Raw genomic sequence first — 27677 nt, 5'->3', positions numbered from 1 at the left:
AGACCAAAGAGATGTTTCCAAAGCATAGAACGATTTTATTGAACACGATCACATGACTATCAGAGCTTGTACAACATAGTAGGACAAATATTACAAGAAATAAAAAGTCAACAAGACAACTAAAATGATTAGTCATGTGATGCAGATACTTAAGTCAGGAGTCAATATTGACTATCTTGAAGATGGACTGTATTAGGTCAGGAGTAATAATGACTATCTTGAAGATGGACTGTACTAAGTCAAGAGTCAATATTGACTATCTTGAAGATGAACTGTACTAAGTCATGAGTCAATATTGACTATCTTGAAGATGAACTGTACTAAGTCAGGAGTCAATATTGACTATCTTGAAGATGGACTGTACTAGGTCAGGAGTAATAATGACTATCTTGAAGATGGACTGTACTAAGTCAAGAGTCAATATTGACTATCTTGAAGATGAACTGTACTAAGTCATGAGTCAATATTGACTATCTTGAAGATGGACTGTACTAAGTCGGGAGTAATAATGACTATCTTGTAGATGGACTGTACTAACTCAGGAGTCAATATGGACAATCTTGAAGATGGACTGTACTAAGTCGGGAGTAATAATGACTATCTTGTAGATGGACTGTACTAAGTCAGGAGTCAATATGGACAATCTTGAAGATGAACTGTACTAAGTCGGGAGTAAATATTGACTATCTTGAAGATGGACTGTACTAAGTCAGGAGTAATATTGACTATCTTGAAGATAGACTGTACTAAGTCAGGAGTAAATATTGACTTCCACAGACAAAGAAATGTTAAAAAGTAGAGAATGAAAAGAAGAAAATAGTCTATGATCATGCAGATTTAAAAAAGTGTTTGAAACAAGTCAGTCTTTAAAGTTGTTTTACATCCAAACTTAGTCCTCAGAGGGGGCGGAGCTACTCTCCTATTTCTATTTGTAGTTTGCCCTCAAGAGGCGAGGAAAAGATGACATCATTTTTAAATCAAATCTTTTTGCCAACTCATTTTTGATCAAAGAAAACACTGCAAATCTTACAGTTTGGGGTGCTAAAGTTAGCATGATGCTAAAAAGTAAACATGTCACCAAGATTAACATGATGCCAAAATTAGCGTGTTGCTAAAGTTAGCGTCTTGCAAAATTAACCATGTTGCTTGAGTTAACATGCATGTTAAAGTTAGCATGATGCTACAATGTAAGCATGTGGTTAGAGTTAGCATTTTGTCAAAGTTACGGCGACGATAACAAGCAAACATGTTATCAAAGTTAGCATGTTGCTCGAGTTAACATGTTATCAAAGTTAGCATGTTGCTCGAGTTAACACGTTGCTAAAGTTAGCATGATGCTGCAATGTAGCATGGTGTCAGAGTTAACATGTTCTTAAAGTTACCATTATGACAATTTAACATTTTACCAAAGTAAGCATGGTGCAAGAGCAAACATGTTGCTAATTTTAGCAGGTTGCTAGAGTTGATTTGTTGTCAAAGTTAGCATGATATTAGAGTTAGCATTTTATCAAAGCTACAGTGACGATAACAAGTAAACATTTTATCGAAGTTAGCATGTTGCTAAAGATGGCATGTATGCTAAAGTAAGCAAGATGCTACAATGCAAGCATGTTGTCAGAGTCAACATGTTCTTAAAGTTACTATAACAAGTACACATTTTACCAAAGTTAGCATGTGGCTGAAGATAGCATGTTGCAAAAGTGAGCATGATGCCAACTTAGCATGATGTTAAGTAAACAAGGTGTTCAAGTTAACGTTGCTAAAGTTAACATGTTGCTAAGGTTAGCATTTTTCTAGAGTTAGCATGTTGCAAAAGTTGGCATGTTGTTTAAGTTGACGGCATGACGCTAAAGTAAACATGTTAAAATTAGCATGTTGGTAAAGTGAACATGTTGTTACAGTTAGCATGATGTTGAATTTAGCCTGATGTTAAAGTTAGCATGTTGCTAAAGGTAGCATGTTAAAGTAAACATGTTGCTTAAGTGAACATTTTGTAAAAGTAGCAAAAGTTGGTGTCTTGCTAAACTTGGCATGTTGCTAAAATTGGTACATTTTTCAAGTTAGCATGTTTATTGAGTTAGCATGTTTCAAAAGTTGGCATGCTGTTTAAGTCGGCATGACGCTAAAGTAAAAATGTTGAAGTGAACATGTTGCTACAGTTAGCATGATGTTAAAGCTAGCATGTTGCTAAAGGTATCATGTTAAAGTAAACATGTTGCTTTTGTAAAAGTAGCATAAGTTGCTAAACTTGGCATGTTGCTAAAATTGGTAAATTTTTCAAGTCAGCATGTTGGCATGAGGAGGAGGAGCTAAAAGCGACATCACTGCTCCGACACTTTACCTGGCTCAAAGGTGACGGCCAGTTTCCTGTGTCTCCTTTTGGAGGCGGAGCCGGGGGTGTGGCCAGTCGAGGGTTTATTTTGCCGGGGGGGAGTGTGGGGGTCCGCCGTCGTCGTGGCAACGGCCTCTGGCCGAGGAGAGGAGCGGTCTTCTCTGGGCTTGGGAGCGTGTGATTGGCCAGGGGGCGTGTCCTGGGCTCTCCGGGCCGCTGAGTGGGCGGCGCTGTAGAACTCCTGACGACTCTTATTGGCCGACACCCGCTTCTTGGTCACCTGATCAAACACATCACACTTCACTCTCCAATACTACTACTTAATACTACTACTACTTAATACTCTTTGTAGTACTCATCTTGGTCACCTGATCAACCACATCACACCTCACTCTCCAGTACTATTACTACTACTACTACTACTACTTAATACTCACTTTCTACTACTTTATGTAGTAATAGATACTTTCTATTACTTTTTGAAGTAATACTGACTTTCTACTACTCTTCGTACTCATCTTAGTACTTGTTGGTAGTAATACTTACTTTCTGCTACTCTTAGTCCTTTTAGTGGTACTCATCCTAGTACTTTTTTGTAGTAATACTTTCTACTACACTTAGTCCTTTCAATGGTACTCATCCTAGTACTTTTTTGTAGTAATACTTTCTAGTACACTTAGTACTTTTAGTGGTACTCATCCTAGTACTTTTTTGTAGTAATACTTTCTAGTACACTTAGTACTTTTAGTGGTACTCATCCTAGTACTTTTTTGTATTAATACTTTCTACTACACTTAGTCCTTTCAGTGGTACTCATCCTAGTACTTTTTTGTAGTAATACTTTCTACTACACTTAGTACTTTTAGTGGTACTCATCCTAGTACTTTTTTGTAGTAATACTTTCTAGTACACTTAGTACTTTTAGTGGTGCTCATCCTAGTACTTTTTTGTAGTAATACTTTCTACTACTCTTAGTACTCTTTGTAGTAATAGTCACTTTCTACTACTCTCAGTACTCAAGTAAAACCTGTGTAAAAATTGGGTAAAAGTAGAGTAAAAGTGGAGTCAAACTTGGGTAAAACTAGAGAAAAACTAGGGAAAACCTAGAGTAAAACTTGGGTAAAACTGGAGTAAAACATTGGTAAAACTAGAGTAAACGTGGGTAAAACTAGAGTCAAAGTTGGGTCAAAGTTGTGTTAAGGTTGGGAAAGGTTAGGTAAAAGTTGAAAACTTGTGTAAAACTAGAGTCCAAGTTGGGTCAAAGTTATGTAAAAGTTGAGCACAACTGGAGTAGAACTTGGGTAAAACTGGAGTAAACTTGGGTAAAACTAGAGTCAAAGTGGTGTCAAGGTTGGGCCAAGGTTAGGTAAAACTGGAGTAAAACTTGCGTAAAACTAGAGTAAAGTTGGGTGAAAGTTGAAAACTTGGGTAAAACTAGAGTACACGTTGGGTCAAAGTTGTGTCAAAGTTAGGTAAAACTGGAGTAAAACTTGGGTAAAACTAGAATAAAGTTGGGTGAAAGTTGAAAACTTGGGTAAAACTAGAGTACAAGTTGGGTCAAAGTTGTGTCAAAGTTAGGTAAAACTGGAGTAAAACTTGGGTAAAACTAGAATAAAGTTGGGTGAAAGTTGAAAACTTGGGTAAAACTAGAGTAAACTTGGGTAAAACTAGAGTACAAGTTGGGTCAAAGCTGTGTCAAAGTTAGGTAAAACGAGTAAAACTTGGGTAAAACTAGAATAAAGTTGGGTGAAAGTTGAAAACTTGGGTAAAACTAGAGTAAACTTGGGTAAAACTAGAGTACAAGTTGGGTCAAAGTTGTGTCAAAGTTAGGTAAAACTGGAGTAAAACTTGGATAAAACTAGAGTAAAGTTGGGTGAAAGTTGAAAACTTGGGTAATTCTAGAGTAAACTTGGGTAAAACTAGAGTCCAAGTTGGGTCAAAGTTGTGTCAATGTTAGGTAAAACTGGAGTAAAACTTGGGTAAAACTAGAGTAAACTTGGGTGAAAGTTGAAAACTTGGGTAAAACTAGAGTAAACTTGGGTAAAACTAGAGTACAAGTTGGGTCAAAGTTGTGTCAAAGTTAGGTAAAACGAGTAAAACTTGGGTAAAACTAGAGTAAAGTTGGGTGAAAGTTGAAAACTTGGGTAAAACTAGAGTAAACCTGGGTAAAACTAGAGTACAAGTTGGGTCAAAGTTGTGTCAATGTTAGGTAAAACTGGAGTAAAACTTGGGTAAAACTAGAATAAAGTTGGGTGAAAGTTGAAAACTTGGGTAAAACTAGAGTAAACTTGGGTAAAACTAGAGTACAAGTTGGGTCAAAGTTGTGTCAAAGTTAGGTAAAACTGGAGTGAAACTTGGGTAAAACTAGAGTAAAGTTGGGTGAAAGTTGAAAACTTGGGTAAAACTAGAGTAAACTTGGGTAAAAGTAGAGTCGAAGTTTTGTCAAAGATGTGTCAAGGTTAGGTAAAACTTGAGCACAACTGGAGTAGAACTTGGGTAAAATTAGAGTATAATTGGGTCAAAGTTGAGTAAAATTTAGGTCAAAATTGGGTAAAAGTTGGGGAAAATCTGAGTAAAAGTTGAGCAGTTCTTGAGTAAAACTTGGGTAAAACTGTAGTAAAATTTCGGTAAAACTACAGTAAACTTGGGTAAAACGAGAGTCAAAGTTATGTCAAGGTTGGGTCAAGGTTAGGTAAAACTGGAGTAAAACTTGGGTAAAACTAGAGTAAAGTTGGGTGAAAGTTGAAAACTTGGGTAAAACTATAGTATCCATCCATCCATCCATTTTCTACCACTTATTCCCTTTTAAAACTAGAGTCCATGTTGGGTCCAAGTTGTGTCCAGGCTGGGTCAAGATTAGGTAAAACTTGAGCACAACTGGAGTAGAACTTGGGTACAATTAGAGTATAGTTGGGTTAAAGTTGGGTAAAAGTTGAGTAAAACTTAGGTCAAAGTTGGGTAAAACTTAAATAAAAGTTGAGTAGTACTTGAGTAAAACTTGGGTAAAACTGGAGTAAAACTTGGGTAAAACTACAGTTAAATTGGGTAAAACTAGAGTCAAAGTTGTATCAAGGTTGGGTCAAGGTTAGGTAAAACTGGAGTAAAACTGGAATAAAACTTGGGTAAAACTAGAGTAAAGTTGGGTGAAAGTTGAAAACTTGGGTAAAACTTGAGTAAACTTGGGGAAAACTAGAGTCAAAGTTGGGTCAAAGTTGGTTCAAAGTTAGGTAAAATTGGAGTAAAACTTGGGTAAAACTAGAGTGAAGTTGGGTCAAAGTTGAATGAAAGTTGGGTGGAAGTTGGGTAAAACTTGGATAAAACTAGAATAAAAGTTGTGTCAAGATTGGGTCAGGATTAGGCAAAACTGGAGCAAAACTTGGGTAAAACTAGAGTAAAATTGGGTGAAAGTTGGTCAAAGTTGGGTGAAATTGGGTCAAAATTGGGTGAAAGTTAGTTCAAAGTTGGTTTAAAGTTGGGTCAAAGTTGAGTGAAAGTTGGGTCAAAGTTGAAAACTTGGGTAAAACTAGAGTAAACTTGGGTAAAACTAGAGTACAAGTTGCGTCAAAGTTGTGTCAAGGTTAGGTAAAACTGGAATTTAAAACTTGGGTAAAACTAGAGTAAAGTTCGGTGAAAAATTAAAACTTGGGTAAAACTAGAGTAAACTTGGGTAAAACTAGAGTCCACGTTGGGTCAAAGTTGTGTCAAGGTTGGGTCAAGGATAGGTAAAAGTTGAGCACAACTCGAGTAGAACCTGGGTAAAATTAGAGTATAGTTGGGTCAAAGTTGGGTCAAAGTTGAGTAAAACTTGAGTAGTACTTGAGTAAAACCTGGGTAAACCTGGGTGAAAGTTGGGTGAAAGTTGGGTGAAAGTTGGGTGGAAGTTGGGTGGAAGTTGGGTGGAAGTTGGGTGGAAGTTGGGTGGAAGTTGGGTGGAAGTTGGGTGGGAGTTGGGTGGGAGTTGGGTGGGAGTTGGGTGGGAGTTGGGTGGGAGTTGGGTGGGAGTTGGGTGGGAGTTGGGTGGGAGTTGGGTGGGAGTTGGGTGGGAGTTGGGTGGGAGTTGGGTGGGAGTTGGGTGGGAGTTGGGTGGATGTTGGGTGGATGTTGGGTGGATGTTGGGTGGATGTTGGGTGGGAGTTGGGTGGAAGTTGGGTGGAAGTCGGGTAAAACTAGAGTAAACTTGGGTAAAACTAGAGTAAAAGTTGTGTCAAGAATAGGCAAAACTGGAGCAAAACTTGGGTAAATCTAGAGTAAAGTTGGGTGAAATTTGGGTGAAAGTTGGGTGGAAGTTGGGTAAAACTAGAGTAAACTTGGGTAAAACTAGAGTAAAAGTTGTGTCAAGAATAGGCAAAACTGGAACAAAACTTGGGTAAATCTGGAGTAAAGTTGGGTGAAATTTGGTGAAAGTTGAGTGAAAGTTGGGTAAAACTAGAGTAAACCTGGGTAAAACTAGAGTAAAAGTTGTGTTAAGATTAGGCAAAACTGGAGCAAAACTTGGGTAAATCTAGAGTAAAGTTGGGTGAAATTTGGTGAAAGTTGGGTGAAAGTTGGGTGGAAGTTGGGTAAAACTAGAGTAAACCTGGGTAAAACTAGAGTAAAAGTTGTGTCAAGATTAGGCAAAACTGGAGCAAAACTTGGGTAAATCTAGTGTAAAGTTGGGTGAAATTTGGTGAAAGTTGGGTGAAAGTTGGTGAAAGTTGGGTAAAACTAGAGTAAACCTGGGTAAAACTAGAGTAAAAGTTGTGTCAAGAATAGGCAAAACTGGAGCAAAACTTGGGTAAAACTACAGTAAAGTTGGATGAAAGTTGGGTGAACGTTCAGTAAAATTTGAGTGAAAGTAGAGTAAAAGTTGGGTCACAGTTGTGTAAAAGTTGAGTAAAAACAAAGCGTGAAAAGTGTTCTCTTACCTGCAAGGGGATGAACTGCTTGTGCGAGGCCACAGGTGTGCCGTGGTGGGAGGCCACAGGTGCGCCGTGGTGGGAGGCCACAGGTGCAACATGGTGGGAGGCCACAGGTGCGCCGTGGTGGGAGGCCACAGGTGCGCCGTGGTGGGAGGCCACAGGTGCAAGGTGGTGCGGCCGCACAGGAAACACACCTGCTGCTCTGTAGAAGTTTTGGTTCTGGTGGTGCAGGTGAGCAGGAAGAGGTACCGCCCACAGAGGGGCGGGGCCACAGGCCTGTGGCGGCATCATCAAGCCACCTGAAAGCAGCAGTTTTGCCATGACAACATCACTTTGAGCTCAGGTACGTTCCTCACCTGGCTGGTTGAAGATGGCTCTGATGGGCGGAGCCTGCAGGTGTTCAACACCACTGTGGTAAACTGGAGCTTGGAGAGGGAAGCTCGGGCCCAGTGAACTCTGGACATAGTTTCAGCACAACATCACCAAACATTTCACTCAGTCACCTCATGACATACCAATCTTTGTAAGGCCAATGACATTATGACATACCAATCTTTGTAAGGCCAATGACATCATGACATACCAATCTTTGTAAGGCCAATGACATTATGACATACCAATCTTTGTAAGGCCAATGACATCATGACATACCAATCTTTGTAAGGCCAATGACATCATGACATACCAATCTTTTTAAGGCCAATGACATCATGGCATACCAATCTTTGTAAGGCCAATGACATCATGACATACCAATCTTTTTAAGGCCAATGACATCATGCCATACCAATCTTTGTAAGGCCAATGACATCATGACATACCAATCTTTTTAAGGCCAATGACATCCTGACATACCAATCTTTGTAAGGCCAATGACATCATGACATACCAATCTTTTTAAGGCCAATGACATCATGACATACCAATCTTTGTAAGGCCAATGACATCATGACATACCAATCTTTGTAAGGCCAATGACATCATGACATACCAATCTTTGTAAGGCCAATGACATCATGACATACCAATCTTTTTAAGGCCAATGACATCATGGGATACCAATCTTTGTAAGGCCAATGACATCATGACATACCCATCTTTGTAAGGCCAATGACATCATGACATACCAATCTTTGTAAAGCCAATGACATCATGCCATACCCATCTTTGTAAGGCCAATGACATCATGGCATACCAATCTTTGTAAGGCCAATGACATCATGGCATACCAATCTTTGTAAGGCCAATGACATCATGGCATACCAATCTTTGTAAGGCCAATGACATCATGGCATACCAATCTTTGTAAGGCCAATGACATCATGGCATACCAATCTTTGTGAGGCCAATGACATCATGGCATACCAATCTTTTTAAGGCCAATGACATCATGGCATACCAATCTTTGTAAGGCCAATGACATCATGGCATACCAATCTTTGTAAGGCCAATGACATCATGGCATACCAATCTTTGTGAGGCCAATGACATCATGGCATACCAATCTTTGTAAGGCCAATGACATCATGCCATACCAATCTTTGTAAGGCCAATGACATCATGGCATACCAATCTTTGTAAGGCCAATGACATCATGGCATACCAATCTTTGTAAGGCCAAAGACATCATGTCATACCAATCTTTGTAAGGCCAATGACATGATGTCATACCAATCTTTGTAAGGCCAATGAAATCATGTCATACCAATCTTTGTAAGGCCAATGACATCATGACATACAAATCTTTGTAAGGCCAATAACATCATGGCATACCAATCTTTGTGAGGCCAATGACATCATGGCATACCAATCTTTGTAAGGCCAATGACATCATGGCATACCAATCTTTGTGAGGCCAATGACATCATGGCATACCAATCTTTGTAAGGCCAATGACATCATGGCATACCAATCTTTGTAAGGCCAATGACATCATGGCATACCAATCTTTGTAAGGCCAATGACATCATGGCATACCAATCTTTGTAAGGCCAAAGACATCATGTCATACCAATCTTTGTAAGGCCAATGACATGATGTCATACCAATCTTTGTAAGGCCAATGAAATCATGTCATACCAATCTTTGTAAGGCCAATGACATCATGACATACCAATCTTTGTAAGGCGAAGAAAGCAGCTTTTTCTTTGGCCTCGTTCTCCGACTGGCACTGTGGTCCGTGAACGATCAGACCGTTGGACAGCTTGACTTGACACAACACCACACCCTGCATACCCACAGGACACAACATTAGGGACACAACACCACACCCTGCATACCCACAGGACACAACATTAGGGACACAACACCACACCCTGCATACCCACAGGACACAACATTAGGGACACAACACCACACCCTGCATACCCACAGGACACAACATTAGGGACACAACACCACACCCTGCATACCCACAGGACACAACATTAGGGACACAACACCACACCCTGCATACCCACAGGACACAACATTAGGGACACAACACCACACCCTGCATACCCACAGGACACAACATTAGGGACACAACACCACACCCTGCATACCCACAGGACACAACATTAGGGACACAACACCACACCCTGCATACCCACAGGACACAACATTAGGGACACAACACCACACCCCAAGTACCCACAGGACACAACATTAGGGACACAACACCACACCCTGCATACCTACAGGACACAACATTAGGGACACAACACCACACCCTGCATACCCGCAGGACACAACATTAGGGACACCACACCACACCCCAAGTACCCACAGGACACAACATTAGGGACACAACACCACACCCTGCATACCCACAGGACACAACATTAGGGACACAACACCACACCCTGCATACCCACAGGACACAACATTAGGGACACAACACCACACCCTGCATACCCACAGGACACAACATTAGGGACACAACACCACACCCTGCATACCCACAGGACACAACATTAGGGACACAACACCACACCCTGCATACCCACAGGACACAACATTAGGGACACAACACCACACCCCAAGTACCCACAGGACACAACATTAGGGACACAACACCACACCCTGCATACCTACAGGACACAACATTAGGGACACAACACCACACCCTGCATACCCGCAGGACACAACATTAGGGACACCACACCACACCCCAAGTACCCACAGGACACAACATTAGGGACACAACACCACACCCTGCATACCCACAGGACACAACATTAGGGACACAACACCACACCCTGCATACCCACAGGACACAACATTAGGGACACAACACCACACCCTGCATACCCACAGGACACAACATTAGGGACACAACACCACACCCTGCATACCCACAGGACACAACATTAGGGACACAACACCACACCCTGCATACCCACAGGACACAACATTAGGGACACAACACCACACCCCAAGTACCCACAGGACACAACATTAGGGACACAACACCACACCCTGCATACCTACAGGACACAACATTAGGGACACAACACCACACCCTGCATACCCGCAGGACACAACATTAGGGACACAACACCACACCCTGCATACCCGCAGGACACAACATTAGGGACACAACACCACACCCCAAGTACCCACAGGACACAACATTAGGGACACAACACCACACCCTGCATACCTACAGGACACAACATTAGGGACACAACACCACACCCCAAGTACCCACAGGACACAACATTAGGGACACAAAACCACACCCCAAGTACCCACAGGACACAACATTAGGGACACAACACCACACCCCAAGTACCCACAGGACACAACATTAGGGACACAACACCACACCCTGCATACCCGCAGGACACAACATTAGGGACACCACACCACACCCCAAGTACCCACAGGACACAACATTAGGGACACAACACCACACCCTGCATACCCGCAGGACACAACATTAGGGACACAACACCACACCCCAAGTACCCACAGGACACAACATTAGGGACACAACACCACACCCCAAGTACCCACAGGACACAACATTAGGGACACAAAACCACACCCCAAGTACCCACAGGACACAACATTAGGGACACAACACCACACCCCAAGTACCCACAGGACACAACATTAGGGACACAACACCACACCCTGCATACCCGCAGGACACAACATTAGGGACACCACACCACACCCCAAGTACCCACAGGACACAACATTAGGGACACAACACCACACCCTGCATACCCACAGGACACAACATTAGGGACACAACACCACACCCCAAGTACCCACAGGACACAACATTAGGGACACAACACCACACCCCAAGTACCCACAAGACACCACATTAGGGACACAACACCACACCCTGCATACCCACAGGACACAACATTAGGGACACAACACCACACCCCAAGTACCCACAGGACACAACATTAGGGACACAACACCACACCCCAAGTACCCACAGGACACTACATTAGGGACACAACACCACACCCTGCATACCCACAGGACACAACATTAGGGACACAACACCACACCCTGCATACCCACAGGACACAACATTAGGGACACAACACCACACCCTGCATACCCACAGGACACAACATTAGGGACACAACACCACACCCCAAGCACCCAGAGGACACAACATTAGGGACACAACACCACACCCCAAGTACCCAGAGGACACAACATTACAGACACAACAGGACAAAAATGTGTGATATCATGTGCGATACAAGCAGTCCTGCAGCGTGTTCACTTGTGTGCGATATCATGTGCAATACAAGCAGTCCTGCAGCGTGTTCACTTGTCTGTGATATCATGTGCGATACAAGCAGTCCTGCAGCGTTTTCACTTGTGTGTGATATCATGTGCGATACAAGCAGTCCCGCAACATGTTCACTTGTGTGTGATATCATGTGCGATACAAGCAGTCCCGCAACATGTTCACTTGTGTGTGATATCATGTGCAATACAAGCAGTCCTGCAGCGTGTTCACTTGTGTACGATATCATGTGCGATACAAGCAGTCCTGCAGCATGTTCACTTGTGTGTGATATCATGTGGGATACAAGCAGTCCTGCAGCGTGTTCACTTGTGTGCGATATCATGTGCGATGCAAGCAGTCCTGCAGCGTGTTCACTTGTGTGCGATATCATGTGCGATACAAGCAGTCCTGCAGCATGTTCACTTGTGTGTGATATCATGTGCGATACAAGCAGTCCTGCAGCATGTTCACTTGTGTGTGATATCATGTGCGATACAAGCAGTCCTGCAGTATGTTCACTTGTGTGCGATATCATGTGCGATGCAAGCAGTCCTGCAGCGTGTTCACTTGTGTGCGATATCATGTGCGATACAAGCAGTCCTGCAGCATGTTCACTTGTGTGTGATATCATGTGCGATACAAGCAGTCCTGCAGCATGTTCACTTGTGTGCGATATCATGTGCGATGCAAGCAGTCCTGCAGCGTGTTCACTTGTGTGCGATATCATGTGCGATACAAGCAGTCCTGCAGCATGTTCACTTGTGTGTGATATCATGTGCGATACAAGCAGTCCTGCAGCATGTTCACTTGTGTGTGATATCATGTGCGATACAAGCAGTCCCGTAGCGTGTTCACTTGTGTGTAATATCATGTGCGATACAAGCAGTCCTGCAGCGTGTTCACTAGTGTGCGATATCATGTGCGATACAAGCAGTCCTGCAGCGTGTTCACTAGTGTGCGATATCATGTGCGATACAAGCAGTCCTGCAGCATGTTCACTTGTGTGTGATATCATGGGCGATACAAGCAGTCCTGTAGCGTGTTCACTTGTGTGTGATATCATGTGCGATACAAGCAGTCCTGCAGCGTGTTCACTTGTGTGCGATATCATGTGCGATACAAGCAGTCCTGCAGCTTGTTCACTTGTGTGCGATATCATGTGCGATACAAGCAGTCCTGCAGCGTGTTCACTTGAAGGTTGTTAAGCTCTGGCTTGTCTTTGGACCCTTGGCTAGCCATGCTAGCTAAAGACTGCAGTGTGTGTGTGCACAGGTGATCATACCTGCAGTGTGTGTGTGTGTGTGTGTGTGTGTCTGTGTGTGTGTGTGTGTGTGCGCAGTTGATCATACCTGTGTGTTGTGCATGAAGGTGTAGTCCGGAGGTGCCATGTCTAAAGCCCCACACACACACCCCAGCTCTGACACCTTGCTGGCCATCAGGGTGTTGTTGGCACAGGTGAGAGGCAGGTGAGGAGAGGTTGCAGCTGCATCTCCATGAGGAACGTTCATCATGGCAGCTGTTGAAAGTGACATGCTAACGGTTAGCACGCTGGCCAGATAGCGTCTGGTAACAAGACAAGCTATTAAAGCTGGCATGCTAACAGTTAGCCTTAAGGAAACACCTAAATATGTGAGACTGAGGTGTGTACCTGCTAAAAGGGTGAAAAAAAAGCTAGCGCATGCTAAAGTGCTAACTGCAACGTGCGCCAAGTACCAACCTATATTACCCTGAGGTGTGTACCGGAAGAATTGCTATTGTACCATAACATGACTGAGGTGTCATCATCACCGTAGCAGTCTGTCGGGTGCGACAGACTGACCGTTTTTTTTTGGGTCGGATCCCAGACCTCTTCTCAGCCCTGTCTTTTGTCTTCAGCCGCCAGGTTGCAGTGTCCATCTTCAGTACCCTCAAATTCCGTTTAACGGCGTCCTCGTACCGTAGCCTCGGTTTCGTTTCCCTTCCTCCGGCTGATTCTCTCTACATGCCCGACCCATCTCAGGTTCCTTTGGGTTCAGATGTCATCCGTCGATGGCAGTCCAGCACGACTTAGGACCTCTGTGTTTGGGATTTGGTCTCTCCAAGAGATGCCCATGATGGTCCGAAGGTGGCGCCTCATGTAGGCGTGAAGTTTCCCAACGTGCAACCTGTAGAGGGTCCAAGTTCCAGCACCGTACAAAGGTGTAGCTGGCACAGTTGCTCTGTTGCCTGTTGTTCCAGAGTCTTTCCTTTGATTTCCCAAACACAGAACTTGCTCCCTCCATCCTGAGTCTGAAGTCATCATCAAGCTTGGCATTTTCTGTCACTCTGCTTCCGAGGTACTTGAATGTCCAGCATTGTACGAGCGGGTCTCCCATGACACAGAAGTCCCCTGGTCGGGATGATGTGGGCTCATACTTGGGTGGCTGGTACAAGCATTTCGTCTTCTGAACTGACGAGCTGTTGCTGCAAACTTGTCCACAAGATCTCGCATGTCTTCTACATTGTGCGCCAACTATAGCTCTGTCGTCCGCAAACAGCAATTCTCTCACAACCTTGAACAGATCTGCATCTTTTCTTGTCCGGATGTAGACCCACTTCGATGTGTCCTCGAAAGCGACCTCAAGCATGGCTGATGTGTAGCGTGAGAACAGGGTTGGTGCTAGAACACAGCCCTGCTTCACTCCATTTCTGACTGGGAAGTCATTCGGCAAAGATCCAGCCAGTGCCACATTTGCCCGCACGTCCGTATGAAGCGCCTCAACGAGCTCAACAAAGTTGTCTGTACATCTGTACTTCTTGAGAACCTTGAAACCGTGCCGAAAGCTCTACTGAAGTCAGTGAAGACCACATAGAGCGGCATGTCCTGCTCAATACACTCTTCCTGCACTGTTCCAGACAAAAGATCAGGTCCATTGTGCCCCTTCCTCGTCTGAAGCCACATTGAGTTTCTGGAAGTACCTCTGGCGATATCTGTTCATTCAACCTGTTCAGAAGCCGGTCAAATGCCTCGGTAGATCTCACGCTCTCGTGTCTTCTTTCTTGAACCGTGGCACAATGCTGGCATCCTTCCACTCCTGGGGTATCTGATGAGTTTCCCAGATATCTTTGATCATCTTACGCAGACAGGTCAACAACTGGGCTCCCGCAGACTTCCACACCTCAGTTGGAATGCCGTCACGGCCTGGGGCTTTATCGTCCTGCATTGTGTTGATTGCTCTTGTTGATTCGGAGAGATCAGGCGACTCATCCAGGCTCTCTGCTATCGGGCGCTGTGCTATGGCATACGTGGCTTCCTCTGCTAAATCTCCAGGGTAGTTCAGCAGTTCCTCAAAATGGTATGCAAATCTGTCCAAGATCTTATCCTCTTCCTGATGGACTGTCTCTGGCTGTCTTGTGATTTCAGCTGCACCAACCTTCTGGATGTTGGGCCATAGATTTCTCTCAGGCCTGTGAAGAAGGTTTTCATATCATTCCCATCGACGGCAAGCTGCAGCTCTTCTGCCTGTCTTTCCCACCAGTCAGATTTCATTTCTCTGGTGTACCTCTGTAGTTAACTTCGGGCTCTGCTGTAAGGATGCTTTTTGGATCTCGGGTTACACTGCAGCCTCTCCTACCTAGCTTTGCTCCTGGTTACCAGCAATTCCTACAGATGTTCATCTCGACCATCGTACCAATCCTGATGTTTCCTCTTCGGGTGGCCCAGGCTGTGTTGTACACAGTTTCCCTCATTGCAACCTATTTCTCTTTTAAGTCAAACCCTGCGGTCATCCTGTCCCGTTCTTGCAAACTCTCTTCCCATGAACTCTCAGTGCACCAGTATCCAGCTTGCGTGGGGGTTTTGTCCCAGTCTTGTGACCTGTAAAGCTTCTGTTTCATACATGATCAGCGCCCCTCATCGCTCGGGTGTCCAGCACTTCTCTCAGGTCCTGTTGGCTCACTATGGTGTAGTCCAGCAGATGCCAGTGTTTAGATCTTGGACGCATCCAGGTGTTCTTGTGTGCTTGAATACGGTGTTAGTTATGACAAGGCTATGTTCTGAACATAGTGCGAGCAAGAATTCACCATTTGTGGTTAACCCTTTCCATTTCTCGTTGTCCCACTAGGGTCAGTCTGTCATCTGTATGGACAGATTTTATAGTCTCACGTGGATCACTGGAGAACCTCTCTTTTGCCTCTACTGGGCATAGACACTGATGAAAGTGGCATACAGCTTCTTCTGTAAAGGGAGCGTCATAGTCATAATCCTGTTGCCAATCGGTATGGGATCTCGGTCCAGCATGGTGGCCATTTCCTTCTTGACTGCGAATCCAACTCCTGCCTCTCGCCTGTCGTCAGCAGCCTTCCCACTCCAGAAAAATCCATATCCCTGATCTTCCAGAGAGTTGGAACCAGGTAATCTACTCTCACTGAGTGTGGCCATGTCTATATTATACTTAGTCAGCTCTAGGTTAAAACTTAGTTAATACTTGAGTAAAATTTTAGTAAAACATAGTTACAACTGGGGTAAAACTTAGTTAATACTTGAGTAAAATTTTAGTAAAACATAGTTACAACTGGGGTAAAACTTGGTGAAACTGTGTTAAAACCGGTGTAAAACTTGGTGAAACTGGGTTAAAACTTAGTTACAACTTGGGTAAAATTTGGGTATAACTGAGTTGAAACTGGGGTACAACTTGGTGATAACAGGGTTAAAACTTTGGTAAAACCTGGTGAAACTGTGTTAAAACTTAGTTACAACTTGGGTAAAATTAAGGTAAAACTGGGTTAAAACTGGTAAAACTTAGTTACAACTTGGGTAGAATTTGGGTAAAACTTGGTTAAAACTAGTAGAACTTGGTGAAACTGGGTTAAAACTGGTGTAAAACCTGGTGAAACTGGGTTAAAACTTAGTTACAACTTGGGTAAAACTTGGGTTACAACTTGGGTAAAATTTGGGTAAAACTTGGTTAAAACTCTAGTAGAACTTGGTGAAACTGGGTTAAAACTGGTGTAAAACTTGGTGAAACTGGGTTAAAACTTAGTTACAACTTGGGTAGAATTTGGGTAAAACTTGGTTAAAACTCTAGTAGAACTTGGGGAAACTGGGTTAAAACCGGTGTAAAACTTTGTGAAACTGGGTTAAAACTTAGTTACAACTTGGGTAAAATTTGGGTATAACTGAGTTAAAACTGGGGTACAACTTGGTGATAACAGGGTTAAAACTTTGGCAAAACCTGGTGAAACTGTGTTAAAACTTAGTTACAACTTGGGTAAAATTAGGGTAAAACTGGTAAAACTTGGTGAAACTGGGTTAAAACTTAGTTACAACTTGGGTAATATTTGGGTAAAACTTGGTTAAAACTTAGTTACAACTTGGGTAATATTTGGGTAAAACTTGGTTAAAACTTAGTTACAACTTGGGTCGAATTTGGGTAAAACTTGGTGAAAACTCTAGAAGAACTTGGTGAAACTGGGTTAAAACTGGTGTAAAATATGGTGAAACTGGGTTAAAACTTAATTACAACTTGGGTAAAATTTGGGTATAACTAAGTTAAAACTGGGGTACAACTTGGTGATAACAGGGTTAAAACTTTGGCAAAACCTGGTGAAACTGTGTTAAAACTTAGTTACAACTTGGGTAAAATTAGGGTAAAACTGGTAAAACTTGGTGAAACTGGGTTAAAACTTAGTTACAACTTGGGTAATATTTGGGTATAACTTGGTTAAAACTTAGTTACAACTTGGGTAAAACTTGGTTAAAACTCTAGTAGAACTTGGTGAAACTGGGTTAAAACTGGTGTAAAACCTGGTGAAACTGTGTTAAAACTTAGTTACAACTTGGGTAAAACTTGGTTAAAACTGGTAAAACTTGGTGAAACTGGGTTAAAACTTAGTTACAACTTGGGTAATATTTGGGTAAAACTTGGTTAAAACTCTCATAAAACTCTGATAAAACTTGGTTAAAACATAGTTACAACTTGGGTATAACTTAGTTAAAACTGTGGTTAGGATGAAAGTAGCACAGGACACCATAGTACCTGGTAGGACACCATAGTACCTAGTAGGACACCATAGTACCTAGTTTTTTAGATCTTCTTCTCATGTTGTTCTTCTGAGCCTGTTGTTCCTTCTGATGACTGCTGTCTATCTTCAACATCTCCTTCAGCACCATGGTGCCCTTCTGCAACACCACATGATGTCAGCACACTGGAGGTGACCACATGACCCCTAGGACTATGAAGTCATGAAGGATGAGCACATGAAGTCAGTGCTGCTCACCAGGGCAAAGGACTGTGGGGACAAGGGCTGGTCCGACTGGCTGCCGGGTGCCGGAACAGGAACAGGAACAGGTTCAGGTGCAGGTGCAGGAAGGTCTGCAGGCTCCTGGCTCTCCTTGGAGATCTTTAGGCTGGCTAGAAGCTCCTCAAACTCCAGCGATGGCTGACAAAAGAGAAAAGGTGTGAAGACAGAGTGCAGAGCAGACAGAAGGCAGGCGAGCAGGTACCCACTTTAGAGGAGTTGACCTTGGAGTCGCTGATGTGCAAATTCACATCTTCATTTTTCTTCAACAGTCTGACGGGAGCCGTTGAAGTCTGCAAAACACACAGAAATACTGCATGGACATATCCTACAGAGTACAAGTACACACTAAGTACACACAGTGAAGTCTGCAAAACACACAGAAATACTGCATGGACACATCCTACAGAGTACAAGTACACACTAAGTACACACAGTGAAGTCTGCAAAAAACACAGAAATACTGCATGGACACATCCTACAGAGTACAAGTACACACTAAGTACACAGTCAATACGTTTCCATGCAGTAAATTAGCCTGAGTCCTCAAATAGTTTGGTTTTGTATTTTCACACCTAGGTCTAAAGTCCAACTGTCTACCTTGTGACCTGACTGATACTGTTCCAGATGAAGGTTGCTATTGTCCTGGACTATCTCGTGACCTGACTGATACTGTTCCAGATAAAGGTTGCTATTATTCTGGACTACCTTGTGACCTGACTGATACTGTTCCAGATGAAGGTTGCTATTGTTCTGGACTATCTTGTGACCTGACTGATACTGTTCCAGATGAAGGTTGTTATTGTTCTGGACTACCTTGTGCCCTGACTGATACTGTTCCAAATGAAGGTTGCTATTGTTCTGGACTACCTTGTGCCCTGACTGATACTGTTCCAGATGAAAGTTGCTATTGTTCTGGACTACCTTGTGACCTGACTGATACTGTTCCAGATGAAGGTTGCTATTGTCCTGGACTATCTCGTGACCTGACTGATACTGTTCCAGATAAAGGTTGCTATTGTTCTGGACTACCTTGTGACCTGACTGATACTGTTCCAGATGAAGGTTGCTATTGTTCTGGACTATCTTGTGACCTGACTGATACTGTTCCAGATGAAGGTTGTTATTGTTCTGGACTACCTTGTGCCCTGACTGATACTGTTCCAAATGAAGGTTACTATTGTTCTGGACTACCTTGTGCCCTGACTGATACTGTTCCAGATGAAAGTTGCTATTGTTCTGGACTACCTTGTGACCTGACTGATACTGTTCCAGATGAAGGTTGTTATTGGTCTGGACTACCTTGTGACCTCACTGATACTGTTACAGATGAAGGTTGATACTGCTCTGGACTATCTTGTGACCTGACTGATACTGTTCCAGATGAAGGTTGCGTTTGTTCTGGACTACCTTGTGACCTAAATGATACTTTTCCAGATGAAGGTTGTTATTGTTCTGGACTATCTTGTGCCCTGACTGATACTCTTCCAAATGAAAGTTGTTATTGTTCTGGACTACCTTGTGACCTGACTGATACTGTTCCAGATGAAGGTTGCTGTTGTTCTGGACTACCTTGTGACCTGACTGATACTGTTCGAGATGAAGGTTGCGTTTGTTGTGGACTATCTTGTGCCCTGACTGATACTGTTCCAGATGAAGGTTGCCATTGTTGTGAACTATCTTGTGCCCTGACTGATACTGTTCCAGATGAAGGTCGCCATTGTTGTGGACTATCTTGTGACCTGACTGATACTGTTCCAAATGAAGGTTGCTATTGTCCTGGATTACATTGTGACCCGACTGATACTGTTCCAGATGAAGGTTGTTATTGTTCTGGACTACCTTGTGACCTGACTGATACTCTTCCAGATGAAGGTTGTTATTGTTCTGGACTACCTTGTGCCCAGACTGATACTGTTCCAAATGAAGGTTGCTATTGTTCTGGATTACATAGGGGCCTGACTGATACTGTTCCAGATGAAGGTTGCGTTTGTTCTGGAGTACCATGTGACCTAAATGATACTTTTCCAGATGAAGGTTGTTATTGTTCTGGACTATCTTGTGCCCTGACTGATACTCTTCCAGATGAAAGTTGCTATTGTTCTGGACTACCTTGTGACCTGACTGATACTGTTCCAGATGAAGGTTGCTATTGTCCTGGACTACCTTGTGACCTGACTGATACTGTTCCAGATGAAGGTTGTTAGTGTTCTGGGCTATCTTGTGACCTGACTGATACTGTTCCAGATGAAGGTTGCCATTGTTGTGGACTATCTTGTGCCCTGACTGATACTGTTCCAGATGAAGGTTGCCATTGTTGTGGACTATCTTGTGACCTGACTGATACTGTTCCAGATGAAAGTTGTTAATGTTCTGAGCTATCTTGTGACCTGACCGATACTGTTCCAGATGAGGGTTGCTATTGTTCTGGATTACATAGGGGCCTGACTGATACTGTTCCAGATGAAGGTTGCGTTTGTTCTGGAGTACCATGTGACCTAAATGATACTTTTCCAGATGAAGGTTGTTATTGTTCTGGACTCTCTTGTGACCTGACTGATACTGTTCCAGATGAAGGTTGCTATTGTTCTGGACTACTTTGGGACCTGACTGATACTGTTCCGGATGAAGGTTGCCATTGTTGTGGACAACTTTGGGACCTGACTGATACTGTTCCAGATGAAGGTTGTTAATGTTCTGGGCTATCTTGTGACCTGACTGATACTGTTCCAGATGAAGGTTGTTATTGTGCTGTACTATCTTGTGACCTGAATGATACCGTTCCAGATGAAGGTTGTTAATGTTCTGGGCTATCTTGGGACCTGACTGATACTGTTCCGGATGAAGGTTGCTATTGTTCTGGACTACTTTGGGACCTGACTGATACTGTTCCGGATGAAGGTTGCCATTGTTGTGGACAACTTTGGGACCTGACTGATACTGTTCCAGATGAAGGTTGCATTTGTTCTGGACCATCTTGTGCCCTGACTGATACTGTTCCAGATGAAGGTTGCCATTGTTGTGGACTATCTTGTGCCCTGACTGATACTGTACCAGATGAAGGTTGCTATTGTTCTGGACTATCTCGTGACCTGACTGATACTGTTCCAGATGAAGGTGTGTTAGTCTCAATTTATGAAAAACCGTATACAATTAGATTAAGGTGTTTCCATGGGTTGTAAGAGCCTTATTTGGAGTTGGACTAAATGAGAAATCCGACTAATTTAGTGCATGTAGACATAATGAGTGTTATATGAATGCTATAATAAGTTAAATATGTTTAATTATATATATTATATTGTTATAATTATATTAAGCTATATTAAGTCTAATGTATGTCGTAAATACTATAAGTAAAATATATATAATAAATGCTATAATAAGTTAAACATGTATAATTAGTGCTATGTTAAGTCTAATGTATGTCATATATGCTATAAGTAAAATATATATAATAAATGCTGCGAATAAAATACGTATAATGGATGCTATCAGTAAAAAATGCATAAGTCCTATAATAAGTAACATTTATATCATAAATGCTATAAGTCAAATATGTATAATTAGTGCTATGATAAGTCAAAAATATATTATAAATGCAATAATAAGTACAAGAAAATACATAACAAAGTCAAAAAAGTATAATGAATGTTATGAAGGAGTATAATAGTAATGTGTAAAGAGGTACATGATTTTGCCAGTGGGCAGGAGGGTGTTGAGGAGAAGCAGACTTGTGCAGAGTTTGCCACACATCAGTGTACGCCTCTTTGCTCTGCAAGTGGACAAAGTGTCAGCCTCAGCACAATCAGCAAATATATACAATAATAATAATAATAATAATAATAATAATAATAATAATGTGAAAAGATGATGAGAGAAAAGTGGACTTTGGCTTGTTGCACCTTAGAAGTGGAGCTGCTGGCTTGAGGAGCAGCCTGCTTGTTGTGCTGCATGAATATAGAAACATAGATCACTGTGTCAATAACAATAATCATAATGTTTTGCTGCATGAATATAGAAACATAGATCACTGTGTCAATAACAATAATCATAATGTTTTGCTGCATGAATATAGAAACATAGATCACTGTGTCAATAACAATAATCATAATGTTGTGCTGCATGAATATAGAAACATACATCACTGTGTCAATAACAACAATCATAATGTTGTGCTGCATGAATATAGAAACATAGATCACTGTGTCAATAACAATAATCATAATGTTGTGCTGCATGAATATAGAAACATAGATCACTGTGTCAATAACAATAATCATAATGTTTTGCTGCATGAATATAGAAACATAGATCACTGTGTCAATAACAATAATCATAATGTTGTGCTGCATGAATATAGAAACATACATCACTGTGTCAATAACAACAATCATAATGTTGTGCTGCATGAATATAGAAACATAGATCACTGTGTCAATAACAATAATCATAATGTTGTGCTGCATGAATATAGAAACATAGATCACTGTGTCAATAACAATAATCATAATGTTGTGCTGCATGAATATAGAAACATACATCACTGTGTCAATAACAACAATCATAATGTTGTGCTGCATGAATATAGAAACATAGATCAGTGTGTCAATAACAATAATCATAATGTTGTGCTGCATGAATATAGAAACATAGATCACTGTGTCAATAACAATAATCACAATGTTGTGCTGCATGAATATAGAAACATAGATCACTGTGTCAATAACAATAATCATAATGTTGTGCTGCATGAATATAGAAACATAGATCACTGTGTCAATAACAATAATCACAATGTTGTGCTGCATGAATATAGAAACATAGATCACTGTGTCAATAACAATAATCATAATGTTGTGCTGCATGAATATAGAAACATAGATCACTGTGTCAATAACAATAATCACAATGTTGTGCTGCATGAATATAGAAACATAGATCACTGTGTCAATAACAATAATCACAATGTTGTGCTGCATGAATATAGAAACATACATCACTGTGTCAATAACAATAATCATAATGTTGTGCTGCATGAATATAGAAACATACATCACTGTGTCAATAACAACAATCATAATGTTGTGCTGCATGAATATAGAAACATAGATCAGTGTGTCAATAACAATAATCATAATGTTGTGCTGCATGAATATAGAAACATAGATCACTGTGTCAATAACAATAATCACAATGTTGTGCTGCATGAATATAGAAACATAGATCACTGTGTCAATAACAATAATCACAATGTTGTGCTGCATGAATATAGAAACATACATCACTGTGTCAATAACAACAATCACAATGTTGTGCTGCATGAATATAGAAACATAGATCACTGTGTCAATAACAATAATCATAATGTTGTGCTGCATGAATATAGAAACATAGATCACTGTGTCAATAATAATCATAATGTTGTGCTGCAGGAATATAGAAACATAGATCACTGTGTCAATAACAATAATCATAATGTTGTGCTGCATGAATATAGAAACATAGATCACTGTGTCAATAACAATAATCAATGTTGTGCTGCATGAATATAGAAACATAGATCACTGTGTCAATAACAATAATCATAATGTTGTGCTGCATGAATATAGAAACATAGATCACTGTGTCAATAACAATAATCACAATGTTGTGCTGCATGAATATAGAAACATAGATCACTGTGTCAATAACAATAATCATAATGTTGTGCTGCATGAATATAGAAACATAGAACACTGTGTCAAACACAATAATCATAATGTTGTGCTGCATGAATATAGAAACATAGATCACTGTGTCAATAACAATAATCATGTTGTGCTGCATGAATATAGAAACATAGATCACTGTGTCAATAACAATAATCACAATGTTGTGCTGCATGAATATAGAAACATAGATCACTGTGTCAATAACAATAAACACAATGTTGTGCTGCATGAATATAGAAACATAGATCACTGTGTCAATAACAATAATCATAATGTTGTGCTGCATGAATATAGAAACATAGATCACTGTGTCAATAACAATAATCAAAATGTTGTGCTGCATGAATATAGAAACATAGATAACTGTGTCAATAACAATAATCACAATGTTGTGCTGCATGAATATAGAAACATAGATCACTGTGTCAATAACAATAATCATAATGTTGTGCTGCATGAATATAGAAACATAGATCACTGTGTCAATAACAATAATAATAATGTTGTGTTTGTTGAGCAGCATCAATATAAAACATAGATCACTGTGTAAATAACAATAATCATAATAATAATAATAATGTTGTTACATGAAAGTAGAAACAGATATTTCTGTGTCAATAACAATAATAATGTTTTACATGAACATATAATACTGTGTCAATAACAATAATTTTAACAATAATAGCAATAATGTTGTTACATGAAAGTAGAAACATATATTACTGTGTCAATAACAATAATAATAATATTGTTACATGAAAGTAGAAACATATTTCACTGTGTCAATAACAATATTAATAATGTTACATGAAAGTAGAAACATATTACTGTGTCAATAACAATAATAATGTTGTTAAATGAAAGTAAAACCATATTACTGTGTCAATAAAAATAATAACAATAATAATAATAATAATGTTACATGAAAGTAGAAACATATTAATGTGTCAATAATAATAATAATAATAATAATAATGTTGTTACATGAAAGTAGAAACATATTACTGTGTCAATAAAAATAATAACAATAATAATAATAATAATGTTACATGAAAGTAGAAACATATATTAATGTGTCACTAACAATAACAACAATAATAATGTTATGACATGAAAGTAGAAACATATCAGTGTCAATAATAATAATAATAATGTTGTTAGATGAGAGTAGAAACATATCAGTGTCAATAACAGTAATAATAATAATAATGTAGTTGTATGAAAGTAGAAACATATTAATGTGTCAATAACAATAATATTAATAATGTTGTTACATGAAAGTAGAACCATATTACTGTGTCAATAAAAATAATAATAATAATAATAATAATGTTATATGAAAGTAGAAACATATATTAATGTGTCAATAATAATAATAATAATAATGTTGTTACATGAAAGTAGAAACATATTACTGTCAATAAAAATAATAACAATAATAATAATAATAATGTTACATGAAGGTAGACACATCCATCCATCCATCCATCCATCATCTTCCGCTTATCCGAGGTCGGGTCGCGGGGGCAGCAGCCTAAGCAGGGAAGCCCAGACTTCCCTATCTCCAGCCACTTCGTCTAGCTCTTCCCGGGGGATCCCGAGGCGTTCCCAGGCCAGCCGGGAGACATAGTCTTCCCAACGTGTCCTGGGTCTTCCCCGTGGCCTCCTACCAGCTGGACGTGCCCTAAACACATCCCTAGGGAGGCGCTCGGGTGGCATCCTGACCAGATGCCTGAACCACTTCATCTGGCTCCTCTCGATGTGGAGGAGCAGCGGCTTTACGTTGAGCTCCTCCCGGATGGCAGAGCTTCTCACCCTATCTCTAAGGGACAGACCCGGCGGAGGAAACTCATTTCGGCCGCTTGTTCCCCGTGATCTTATCCTTTCGGTCATGACCCAAAGCTCATGACCATTGGTGAGGATGGGAACGTAGATCGACCGGTAAATTGAGAGCTTTGCCTTCCGGCTCAGCTCCTTCTTCACCACAACGGATCGATACAACGTCCGCATTACTGAAGACGCCGCACCGACCCGCCTGTCTATCTCACGATCCACTCTTCCCCCACTCGTGAACAAGACTCCTAGGTACTTGAACTCCTCCACTTGGGGCAGGGTCTCCTCCCCAACCCGGAGATGGCACTCCACCCTTTTCCGGGCGAGAACCATGGACTCTGACTTGGAGGTGCTGATTCTCATTCCAGTCGCTTCACTCTCGGCTGCTAACCGATCCAGTGAGAGCTGAAGATCCCGGCCAGATGAAGGCATCAGGACTACATCATCTGCAAAAAGCAGAGACCTAATCCCGTGGCCACCAAACCGGATCCCCTCAACGCCTTGGCTGCGCCTAGAAATTCTGTCCATAAAAGTTATGAACAGAATCGGTGACAAAGGACAGCCTTGGCGGAGTCCAACCCTCACTGGAAACGTGTTCGACTTACTGCCAGCAATGCGGACCAAGCTCTGACACTGATCATACAGGGAGCGGACTGCCACAATAAGACAGTCCGATACCCCATACTCTCTGAGCACTCCCCACAGGACTTCCCGAGGGACACGGTCGAATGCCTTCTCCAAGTCCACAAAGCACATGTAGACTGGTTGGGCAAACTCCCATGCACCCTCAAAAACCCTGCCGAGAGTATAGAGCTGGTCCACAGTTCCACGACCAGGACGAAAACCACACTGTTCCTCCTGAATCCGAGGTTCGACTATCCGGCGAAGCCTCCTCTCCAGTACACCTGAATAAACCTTACCGGGAAGGCTGAGGAGTGTGATCCCACGATAGTTGGAACACACCCTCCGGTCCCCCTTCTTAAAGAGAGGGACCACCACCCCGGTCTGCCAATCCAGAGGTACCGCCCCCGATGTCCACGCGATGCTGCAGAGTCTTGTCAACCAAGACAGCCCCACAGCATCCAGAGCCTTAAGGAACTCCTGGCGGATCTCATCCACCCCCGGGGCCTTGCCGCCGAGGAGCTTTTTAACTACCTCCGTGACCTCAGGCCCAGAAATAGGAGAGTCCACTACAAATTCCCCAGGCACCGCTTCCTCAAAGGAACACATGTTGGTGGGATTGAGGAGGTCTTCGAAGTATTCCCTCCACCGATCCACAACATCCGCAGTCGAAGTCAGCAGAACACCATCCGCACCATGTTGATAGTGCACTGCTTCCCCTTCCTGAGGCGGCGTATGGTGGTCCAGAATCGCTTCAAAGCCGCCCGGAAGTCATTTTCCATGGCTTCCCCGAACTCTTCCCATGTCCGAGTTTTTGCCTCCGCGACCGCTAAAGCTGCACACCACTTGGCCCGTCGGTACCCGTCCACTGCCTCCGGAGTCCTATGAGCCAAAAGAACCCGATAGGACTCCTTCTTCAGCTTGACGGCATCCCTCACTGCTGGTGTCCACCAACGGGTTCTCGGATTACCGCCACGACAGGCACCAACAACCTTGCGGCCACAGCTCCAATCAGCCGCCTCGACAATAAAGGTTCGGAACTTGGTCCACTCGGACTCAATGTCCCGCACCTCCCTCGTGACATGTTCAAAGTTCTCCCGGAGGTGGGAATTGAAACTCTCTCTGACAGGAGACTCTTCCAGACGTTCCCAGCAGACCCTCACAATGCGTTTGGGCCTGCCAGGTCTGTCCGGCATCCTCCCCCACCATCGCAGCCAACTCACCACCAGGTGGTGATCGGTAGAAAGCTCCGCCCCTCTCTTCACCCGAGTGTCCAG

General features: G+C 42.1%; 1 protein-coding gene across 1 annotated transcript in view; it reads right to left on the bottom strand.

Annotated features, from left to right (window-relative positions):
• Positions 1-14: 14 nt before the first annotated feature.
• LOC133545260 (5'-3' exoribonuclease 1-like) overlaps positions 15-27677 on the bottom strand; it is a 72180-nt gene continuing 44517 nt past the window's right edge. Inside the window, exons 30-39 of the mRNA XM_061890660.1 lie at positions 22138-22182; positions 21924-22007; positions 18445-18528; positions 18215-18376; positions 18014-18116; positions 13327-13493; positions 9344-9457; positions 7587-7686; positions 7237-7529; positions 15-2612 (exon numbers count right to left, since the gene is read on the bottom strand). Coding sequence (XP_061746644.1) covers positions 2322-2612; positions 7237-7529; positions 7587-7686; positions 9344-9457; positions 13327-13493; positions 18014-18116; positions 18215-18376; positions 18445-18528; positions 21924-22007; positions 22138-22182 — 1443 coding nt within the window. The 3' untranslated portion in view covers positions 15-2321. The remainder of the gene's footprint in view (positions 2613-7236; positions 7530-7586; positions 7687-9343; positions 9458-13326; positions 13494-18013; positions 18117-18214; positions 18377-18444; positions 18529-21923; positions 22008-22137; positions 22183-27677) is intronic.

Source organism: Nerophis ophidion, linkage group LG28, assembly GCF_033978795.1.
Source record: "Nerophis ophidion isolate RoL-2023_Sa linkage group LG28, RoL_Noph_v1.0, whole genome shotgun sequence".
NCBI lineage: Eukaryota > Metazoa > Chordata > Actinopteri > Syngnathiformes > Syngnathidae > Nerophis > Nerophis ophidion.
Note: the sequence above shows the minus strand (reverse complement) of the source record. Positions and strands in the feature narration are given on the sequence as shown.